The sequence below is a fragment of the Cannabis sativa genome, chromosome 2 (genome assembly GCF_029168945.1).
Source record: "Cannabis sativa cultivar Pink pepper isolate KNU-18-1 chromosome 2, ASM2916894v1, whole genome shotgun sequence".
Lineage (NCBI taxonomy): Eukaryota > Viridiplantae > Streptophyta > Magnoliopsida > Rosales > Cannabaceae > Cannabis > Cannabis sativa.
In genome coordinates, this window is record NC_083602.1 from 16,233,871 (window position 1) to 16,244,420 (window position 10,550).

Consider the following 10,550-nt stretch of genomic DNA (forward strand, 5'->3'; position numbering starts at 1 on the left):
TCATAAAATGAGAATAACCTTGACTCTCGCTTACCGGCACAACGTTGGATTTCATTTTGATCGAATAAAAGGTTGATAAAATGTTTAATTTTAGATGAGCTGACAACTCTATTCAACTAATGTTATCATTGACTATCGCCTACCGGGACACTGTATTTCATTATGTTGGAAACCTTGGAAAATAAACTATGTTAGATTTAGTATTTCTATAACATATGTCATTACTTGTTATTTTCTGAACTTGTGTATGAATTTTGAACCAAAACCTTACTTCTGTTTTATTGATGTTTTGTAGTGTCTATAATCCTCTTCCCATTCCACTCCTAGTTAATATCTTAGCAATTGAACTTGAAGTTATAAACTCCTTGTCAGAGTAATACTTCACATATGCTCATGATGGACTTTAAATTCCAGAAAGCAGGTAAGCTGGGAATTGTTCACTCTGAAGAGCAAATAGTTCATAACTCCATAAATCCTACTACTTCAAGCTTAGTTGAGAAGATAAGAGAAAGTGATTCCACTTCCTCAAGTTATACTTCACAACAAAATGAACCAGCAAGAACAACAATTAACAAACGAATAAGCAGAAATGCTTTAGTCTTCGAATCATGTGTGTTAGAGAATGATAAATCCATTTGGATTCTTGATTCTGGGTCTACAAACCATGTAAGTTGTTCATTTCAATTGCTTGAGAATTGGAATTATTTGAAATCCGAAGAGTTGAAACTTAAAGTTGGTAATGGCGAAATGGTTTCGGTTAGAGCTAGAGGAAAAGCCAAACTCAAGTTTCAAAACAGAATTTTGGAATTAGACAATGTCTTATACATTCCAAATTTCAGTAGAAACTTGGTTTCTGTTTCATGCTTACAATTGCAACAATACAAATTAGATTTTTCGAATTCTGGTTCTACCATTTCTCGAAATGATATTCAGATTTGTGTTGCATCCATGGAATAGGGGCTTTATGTTCTTAGACCAGAAACACCATTTGCCCTTCATAACGAACTTTTCAAAGTAGCTAAACGTAGAAACCACAAAAAGCAAAAGATCGCTAATGATAATGAAACATATCTATGGCATTTACGTTTAGGTCATATAGGCTTTGATAGACTCAATAGGCTAACCAAAGACGGTCCATTGAAAAATGTCGTCTTAGGTGAACTGCCAATATGCGAGTCTTGCCTAGAAGGAAAAATGACTAAACGTTCTTTCTCTGCAAAGGGAGAGCGTGCCAAACAACCCCTAGGGTTAGTACATCCCGATGTCTGCGGACCTTTGAATGTCAAAGCCCGAGGCAGTTATGAGTACTTTGTCACTTTCATTGACGATTACTCTAGATATGGACATCTTTACCTTATGCATAAGAAATCTGAAACATTCGCAAAATTTCAGGAATTTCACGCATTGGCTCAAAACCAATTAGGTAAAACATTAAAGATCTTGCGAACTGATAGGGGTGGAGAATATATGGATATGCAGTTCAAAGATCATTTAATTGAACTTGGAATTGAATCCCAATTAACCGCCCCTAGCACTCCACAGAAAAATGGAATTGCAGAAAGACGGAATCGCACGCTTTTGGAAATGGTTAGGTCCATGCTTAGTTTTTCAACTCTACCTACGTCCTTTTGGGGATATGCAATTCAGATGGCAACCGACATTTTAAATGTTGTTCCATCTAAATCAATCCCTAAGACACCCTTAGAACTATGGATTGGTCGTACACCTAGTTTACGCCATTACAGAATCTGGGGGTGCCCTGCTCATGTCTTAAGAAAGAAAGACGGCAAACTTGAATCACGATTTGAAGTTTGCATGTTTGTCGGTAATTCTAAAGAGACTAGGGGTGGACTATTTTATAGTCGCAAGGATGATAAAGTGTTTGTTTCTACAAACACAACTTTCCTTGAAGATGACTATATTAAGAATTTCAAATCACAAAGTAAAGTAGTGTTGGAGGAAATGCTTTCAGATATAAGTCCTTCCAATGTTCCGTTCTCTTCCACACGTGAAGAGGACAATCCCACTCCCTCAGTTGAACCAACTGAGAAATCTACTACTGAAGTTTCTGTTCAGAAGATCACCGCACCTCGTCGTAGTGGGAGGGTTTCAACAAAACCTGCTCGTTATGGCTTGGATGGTGAAATCAATATGGTCGTAGGTGACGGTATTGAAGACGATCCATTAACCTATAAACAGGCAATGGCTAGTCCGCAACGGAAACGATGGTCGGCCGGCATGGATTCCATGAAAAAGAACAAAGTCTGGGAATATGTAGACGCACCTGACGACTATCATCCGATAGGATGCAAGTGGGTTTACAAGAAGAAAAGAGGAGCTGGAGGCGAAGTCGAAACTTTTAAAGCTAGACTTGTAGCCAAGGGTTATACCCAAAGAGAAGGCGTGGACTATGAGGAAACTTTTAGTCCTGTTGCCATGCTCAAATCCATCCGAATTCTTCTCTCCATAGCTGCTGCTTTCGATTATGAAATCTGGCAAATGGATGTCAAGACTGCCTTCCTTAATGGGGTACTTGAAGAAACCATCTATATGGAGCAACCAGAAGGTTATGTTCTTCCTGGGCAGGAAAAGAAGGTTTGCAAATTAAATAGGTCTATCTATGGACTTAAGCAAGCTTCTCGCTCATGGAACAAAAGGTTTGATGAAATCATCAAGACCTACGGCTTTCTTCAGAATGAAGATGAACCTTGTGTTTACCAACTCAAGGAAGACCAAGTAGTAGTATTCCTGGTCCTTTATGTTGATGACATTTTGATTATTGGAAACAATGTCAAGAAAATGACTCACATCAAGGAATGGCTCAACACTCAATTCGATATGAAAGATTTGGGTGAAGCAGCCTATGTTCTTGGTATTCAGATTATCAGAAACCGGAAGAACAGATCTCTTGCTCTCTCTCAAACAACCTACATAGACAAAGTCTTAGAGAGATTCTCCATGAATAACACCAATGGGGAAAATATGCCTTCTAGATATGGTATTCGTCTATCTAAGGAACAGTCTCCGACTGATCCTCAAGAGATAGAGGACATGGCGAAAATTCCCTATGCCTCTGCAGTTGGAAGTCTAATGTATGCAATGTTATGCACTAGACCTGACATCTGTTATGCAGTGGGAATCGTGAGCAAGTATCAGTCTAATCCAGGACATGAACATTGGAATGCAGTTAAGTATATTCTGAAATACTTGAAGAGTACAAGGAATCTTTTGTTAGTCTACAAGGGTGGTGCTTTAAATCCCATAGGCTACACTGATTCAGATTTCCAGGCAAGTCTTGAAGACAGGAAATCTACATCTGGGATGGTGTTTACTCTTGGGGGTGGAGCAGTGGTTTGGAGAAGTGCTAAACAAACCGCGATATCGGACTCAACTATGGAAGCTGAATACATAGCTGCGGCCGAAGCTGCTAAAGAACTTGTCTGGCTAAGAAAGTTCTTCACCAGTATAGGTGTTGTTCCTGGAATGGAAAAGCCTCTGGTCTTACTTTGTGATAACAATGGAGCAATAGCAAACAGTAAAGAACCTCGAAGCCACAAGAGAAGCAAACACATTGAAAGGAAGTATCACATTATCAGAGAATGCGTGGCAAGAGGGGATGTACTAGTTGAGAAAGTTGACACAGAGGACAACCTAGTTGATCCATTTACCAAAGTCCTGGCCGTGACAGCCTTTGAAAAGCACCGTCAGAATTTAGGATTAATTGATATGTACTAATTAGTTTTATATTAGTGCAAGTGGGAGTTTGTTAGGTTTTATGCCCTAAAAAAAACTCCATTTCAATGTAATCTATTTTATTCAACATCAATAAAGAAACAGACGTATTTTGTATCCATTTGTGTATGTTTTGGTTCACTTTATCAATTGCTTATCTATTTAATTTATAAATTTATCTTAAACCCTTTTCACATACTTGATCCTGTTTATTGTGTTGTCATCACATTGGAAAGTAAACATGACTATGTGAATAAAGTTTCCTAGATTTATCAGACACAAGGTTTTACTGATATGATAATCTACAACAAGAGTTTACTTGCATTTGGAGAAATGCTATGTTCTTTCCAGAACATTGGTTAAAGTAAAGCTCAGGTTGGATGCATGGAGTATGCATCGGAAGGGACCGATATTGAACTTTGACTTAGATTTAATTAAACTTACCGTAAAATCTATTCAAGTCAATATCGCCAAGTTGATCCTAGATCAAATGTTCTTAATCCTGTTATGATTAGGCTCAATCTTGAAAGGCTATTCATGTTCTTTGATTTGTTAGTTAAGCCTACTTTTAGGTCAGGGTGATACGTACATTTTGGGAACACGATAGTGCAATTGAGTGGGAGCGCTAGCATAAACATGGAATCTATAGCTTCTATCTGGCGAATAGTAAGCAAAGGATGATCTCCTTCGAGCTTGACCAAACGAACATAAATGGTGGAGTACTCATTTCACATAAGCTGAAATATCATTTATACGGGGTCAAGTGTTTTAAGGATAAAATACATAGTAGGGTGTTACGGTAATCTAATCCATTTACAGTGTAGATCATTCATATAGAGGATCATTGATCAAATTAGGATTATAACAATGGATAACTAATGATGCGTCTATATGGTGGAACATATAGAGCATTCTATATACTGAGAGTGCAATTCTAAGTTCTATGCGTGGATTCAACGAAGAATTAATAAGTTAGTGAATTTTAGTGCTAAATTCTTGATCTACTTATTGGAAGCTCGGTTATATAGACCCATGGTCTCCGCACTAGTTGAGATAATATTGCTTGTAAGACTCATGTAATTGGTTTTGATTAATCAATTATAATTCACAAATTAGACAATGTCTATTTGTGAAATTTTTACTAAGTAAGGGAGAAATTGTAAAGAAAGAGTGATTAGGGGCATATTTGTTAATTATGATACTTTGTATGGTTCAATTAATAAATATGATAAATGACAATATTATTTAATAATTATTTATAGTTATTAAATAATTAGAATTGGCATTTAAATGGTTGAATTAGGAAATTGGCATTTTTGAGAAAATGAGATACAAAAGTGTTAAAATTACAAAATTGCAAAAAGCAAGGCCCAAATCCATCAAGCCATGGCCGGCCACTTTTGTACGCATTTTAAACTGATATTTTCATTATTTTAATGCCAAATAATTCAAACCTAACCCTAGTGGAATGCTATAAATAGATAGTGAAGGCTTCAGGAAAATTACACTTCTGAATCAGAAAAACCTGAGCCTTCTCTCTCTTCCTTGGCCGCCACCCTCTCTCTCTCTCTCTCTCTCTCTCTCTCTCTTCTTCCTTCATATTTCGAACTTACCTTAGTGATTAGAGTAGTGCCCACACACAGCAAGCAATACCTCAATCATAGTGAGGAAGATCGTGAAGAAAGATCATCAGCAAAGGAGTTTCAGCATCCAGGATTCAGAGAAAGAGATCCAGGTTCAGATCTTGATAATACTCTGCTACAGAAAGGATACAAGGGTTAGAGATCTGAACGGAAGGAGTCATTTAATTCCGCTACACCCAATGTAAGGTTTCTTAAACTTTATACGTGTTTATTTCATCGTTTTAGAAAGTTCATATTTAGGGTGTTAATAAACATACTTGTGAGTAGATCTAAGATCCTGGTAAAATAAATTCCAACAGAGCGGTGGCCCCTCGACTGAAGAATTGACTACACTATGTGAGTCTGATCGGATATTGCGGGACTACCTCAATAATGCCAAACGGGTCACTTTCAAAACCCTTTGGCTAGCTTTTGAGGCGTGCGATGTGGCCGACAACGTGTACAAGCCGGGGCTGTGTGCATTTGTTGAAGGTGTGCTACTATCAAGGGCTGAGGGTGTTTATGTATGGTCGGATATGGTGAAGTTAGTAGAAAACGAGGAGAAGTTCTTCGAATATCCGTGGGGCCTTCTTTCATATCAGAAGTTGTTGTCATCCACAGCCAAAAGTATGACTGACCTGAGGAAGAACTACCTTGATAAATCTACTAAGGATAAGAAGAAAGGGAAGAAGGAGAAAAAAATTACTCAACCAGAGGCGAAGTACAATGTCTACGGATATGCACCGGCGCTACAATACTAGGCCTTTGAGGTGATGTAAGATTTGGGGAAGAAGTACGGGCAGTGAAGAGGGACTAGATTCCCTCGAATGTTGAATTGGAGCACCCCCAACACGGTTACGAAACATGATGTGAAGCAACTTGATGTCGCTACACTATTTGAGAAAAGGGTATGTCAATCTGACTTTCTTTGTTGTTTTGGTATTTGTTTTGCTAAACTGTGATTTTCAACGATTTTATGCGATTTCAATGCGATTTTTCTGTGATTTAAACATGTTTTTTCATTTACCTCTGTTACATTTTGCGAGTCTATGCGATTTCAATGCGATTTTTGTGCGATTTAGACATTTTTTCATTTGCCACTTTTTTATTTTGCGAGTTTATGCGATTTCAATGCGATTTTTGTGCGATTTAGACATTTTTTCATTTGCCACTGTTTTATTTTGCGAGTTTATGCGATTTTCGTGCGATTTTTGTGCGATTTTACTATGCTGAATACGGCTCTGCTATTTTCTGCGATTTTATGCGACATATATGCGATATTTGTGCGACTTTACTATGTTGTATACCAACCTGATCTTTTCTGCAATTTTATGCGACGTGTATGCGATGTTTGTGCGATAATTAATATTTTTTTCATTTTTTTTTCAGATGGTTGTTCTTCAAATTTTGTATCCTCGGAATTGGGAGGTGGACTATTGGAAGAGCAATTGTGAGGGTGATGTCCCCACGGTGGAAATGGGGTTGGATGAGGTCGAAGAAACGCAAGTCGGGGCGCAAGATTCGACCGCATTCCAGACCCAAGCCGAACGGGTGGCAGATTATGTGAAAAGGTCTAAAATTATTCCACCATCCCCACCCAAAGAAACACCAGACGCCTCCACATCTGCCACTGTGCCCCCAACGCTTGCCACTGTGCCCCCAAGCTCTGCTCCAGCCAATGACTCCGACTACCTCTTGTTGGCTAAGAGATTGGAGAAGGTAGAAGCGCAACAACTTGCGATTCTCACTGCCCAGACTGAGATGAAGGCTGACTTCAAGAGAAGTCAGAAAGAGATGAAGAATCTTATCATGGATCAAATTGCGACCGTGATAAGTTTGTTACAGAAGCAGCCTTCGGAGCCGACACAACCATCAGGGCCGGCACATCAATCAGACCCCACACATCCATCAGACACGGCAGAGCCATTACAGACGGTACATCCATCACCGCCGACATATGATGATGATGATGATGTCTACCCAGAAGATTGGCAACCTGACGTATGTGACGTTCCTGCTACTCCTGCAAACGCCATTGTCATTTCGCTGGGTGATAGAAAATCTCAGGATGTGGAAGAGTTGCAGGGGCCACCAGCTGAGGTGGAGTTCTGCAGGGTTAGGCGAAAGCGGAAGCCAGTTTTCTTGAATGACTACACAGCTGGGAAGAAGAAACAACGACATGGGCCCGTGGTAGTAGACACACTGAAACCGGCGGACTCCCGGCTGTTAAAATTTTTCCAGAAGTGGATCACTTATGCTAGGGACAACGACCGTCCTAGGGATGTTCACACTGGCAAAGCCACTAGATCCTGGTTCGTGAAATTGATGGTGCTGAACGAATGGCTCGACGATGCTGTAAGTTATTTCTTAACAGAATTAATTTATTGTGTTTTTAAATGTTTGTGCGACTTATATGCGATTTATATGCGATGTTTGCACTTTATGTTTAATCTGTGTATGCGACTTTTATGCGATTTATGTGCGATGTGTGTGCGATTATTCACTAATTTTAGGTATTTTTTTGCGACTTATGTGCGATAAACTTACGATGTTTGTGCAATTTTTGAAACAATTTTGGTAATTTCTTTGTGCGATTTCCTGCGATATTTGTGCGACTTTTATGCGATAGCTGTCTTACTGTTTTCTTTTGGAACACAGCAACTTGATGCCATGGCACACTTATTGAGAAGAAGACGGACCCTGTACCCAGAAGTCTACACTCGAAAAGGTGTAGTTTTGGACACATCTGCTCCACAGATCTTTGCCATGTATTGGAATTTCTATGAGGGTGACAAGAGCAAGATGAAATGGGATGAGGGCGTTATGAATTACGTGCAGGGGATACCGCACAGATACTTGCCATGTTGGGAGAACCAGGATTACATATACTTTGTGTTGCACCTTCCCAAAGAGCGCCACTGGGTGGCAGTTGAGGTGGATATTGACAACTGGGAGATCATTGTATATGATTTTGATATTGGTGGCATCGTTGAGGCAGCCATGGAGTCATATTTGAAGCCTTACAGCGAGCTATTTGCGAATCTAATTCGAGCTAGCGGTTATTTCCCATACAACAATTATGTACATCCGGTGAACTTGGGCGATCTCAGTCAGTTCCTACCCCTACATTATAGACGAGTTATCTCTGAGGTTGCACCACAAACGAAGAGCAGGTGAATCTCTTTTTTTTTTGTATATTTTGAGTAATTTATTTAATTTTGCACTCCATTATGAATTATTTAACTTAATTGTTGCTAATATTTAGTAATTTAGTGGCAATTGTGGAGTGTATGCCATGGAGCACATTGAGCACTTGATGCTGGACCGGTCGTTGGAGCATGTTCATGATGGTAACATGCTCACCTTTAGACATAGGTGGTGTGTGGACTTATTTTACCAGAACTTAACATGGTAGTTTTTTGTAGGTTTTTGTAATGTTATTCTTATACACATAAACTCCCCTTTTGTAATTGTATTATAATCTCACCAAAATTATATATAACAAGTAAATTTAAAGCTATTTAAATTGTTGCTCGTATAAATTTCTTTATTTTTTTAATTTTTGATAAATACCTGTCTTATAACGGTAACTATGGGTAATGATGACATCTTGGAAAATGATTCTAGTAGGAATCGCATTAAAATCGCACATTAATCGCATAATATCGCCAAAAAATACAGAACCAAACAAACTAAAAAATCAAGATCCTGTCAGTTAACATCGCACAGTAATCGCATAATATCGCCAAAAAATACAGAACCAAGCAAACTAAAAAATCAAGATCCTGTCAGCTAACATCGCACTAAAATCGCACAATAATCGCATAATATAGCCAAAAAATACAGAACAAAACAAACTAAAAAATCAAGATCCTGTCAGTTAAAATCGCACAGTAATCGCATAATGTCGCCTAAAAGTCGGTAAATAAACCAAAAAAGTATTAATCTAGGAGAAAATTGCACAATATCCAACAACCAGCAATACAACACATATTCATTTAAATATTAGAGAAATGGTTCAAACTCGAGCTTTGCATGTAGCTCTGTTGTGCCCTGAACCGTGACATAGCGAACAATGACGAGGTTCCACTACCACCTGACCACTAGACGGTCGACGCTTCGTCGGTCTTCTACCTGCATTGCTCTTCCTAGGCCGACCTACTGGTTTTTTCTCCACTGGTACCCCGATTCTTATGTTCTTGATATGTTCCGGTAGTACCCACTCATCCTCCTCGCCAACAATATTAATTGGGGCATCGTAGATCTTCTTCCACGTTTCTTTAGTGTAATATGGAGAGCAAAGTGTGTACACGCTCACATTCTGACTAACTGCTACGGCACATGCATGGGGACAAGGGATTTTGAGTGTTTGGAAAAGTCCGCAAGTGCATGTTCTCTCCACTAAGTTCACATCACCACCTCTCTCACCTTGAGGACTCGTACCAACGTTGAACAATTGGGCACCATTACGAAGGACACTCCTGAACATACCATCTTTGTGTTGATCCTTTAAATCATTTTCAAAAGTAGTAGCCAAAGGAGTAGCGCACTTACTAGCCTTTTCGAGACGAGAAGCAAACCAATTTTGAAGTGTGAACCTGATGAAGTCAACCAAAATAGTTACTGGATATTTTCTGAATTCTTCTGTCACCTTGTTGAAGCTTTCGGCAGCGTTGCTTGTCATTATGTTGTACCGATCGCCTGGACAATAAGGACGAGCCCACTTTTCAAACCCTATTTGCTCGACGTATGTAGCAATGGCAGGGTCCATCTGTTTCAGCACCTCAAAATGCCTATCACATTCCGTCTTGTTCCATGCGTAAGCTGCAAGCCATATTTGTTGGTTGCATACATCAGTCTTAAACTTGTGAACGACATTCATAGTAATATGCTTGAAGCATGCACAGTGGCATGCTTCTAGGAAAACAACATCAATAGCATGTTCAATGCTTTGATGCCTATCCGATATGAACATAAGATTTTCAACCTCACCAATGGCTTCCTTAACTTCCGTAAGAAATACTTCTAAGAGTCATGATTCTCACTGTCAACAATTGCAAAGGCTACCGGAAACAATTGGTTGTTTGCATCGTACGCAACAGCAACTAACAGTGTTCCTCCATACTTCGTCTTCAAGAATGTTCCGTCGATACTAATCACAGGACGACAAAACTTAAATCCCTTCCTACAAGCATC

At 39.1% G+C, this 10,550-nt stretch overlaps 2 protein-coding genes across 2 annotated transcripts; one reads left to right on the forward strand and one right to left on the reverse strand.

Moving 5' to 3' along the window:
* Positions 1-5,401: 5,401 nt before the first annotated feature.
* On the forward strand, positions 5,402-8,577 carry LOC133034799 (uncharacterized). Its single transcript, XM_061110193.1, has 3 exons — positions 5,402-6,262; positions 6,744-7,709; positions 8,013-8,577. Exons 1-3 carry the CDS (start codon positions 6,182-6,184, stop codon positions 8,529-8,531), a joined length of 1,566 nt encoding a protein of 521 aa, XP_060966176.1. The 5' UTR covers positions 5,402-6,181; the 3' UTR covers positions 8,532-8,577.
* Positions 8,578-9,372: 795 nt separating this feature from the next.
* On the reverse strand, positions 9,373-10,236 carry LOC133034157 (uncharacterized). Its single transcript, XM_061109191.1, has one exon. It carries the CDS (start codon positions 10,234-10,236, stop codon positions 9,373-9,375), a length of 864 nt encoding a protein of 287 aa, XP_060965174.1.
* Positions 10,237-10,550: the final 314 nt, after the last annotated feature.

Excerpts from the sequence above, each read along its gene's own strand:
- LOC133034157 (XM_061109191.1), bottom strand. The coding sequence starts at position 10,236 with ATGAATGTCGTTCACAAGTTTAAGACTGATGTATGCAACCAACAAATA.
- LOC133034799 (XM_061110193.1), top strand. The coding sequence starts at position 6,182 with ATGTTGAATTGGAGCACCCCCAACACGGTTACGAAACATGATGTGAAG. Across the intron at positions 6,263-6,743 it reads CTACACTATTTGAGAAAAGG|ATGGTTGTTCTTCAAATTTT; the intron begins GTATGTCAATCT and ends TTTTTTTTTCAG. Across the intron at positions 7,710-8,012 it reads ACGAATGGCTCGACGATGCT|CAACTTGATGCCATGGCACA; the intron begins GTAAGTTATTTC and ends TTTGGAACACAG.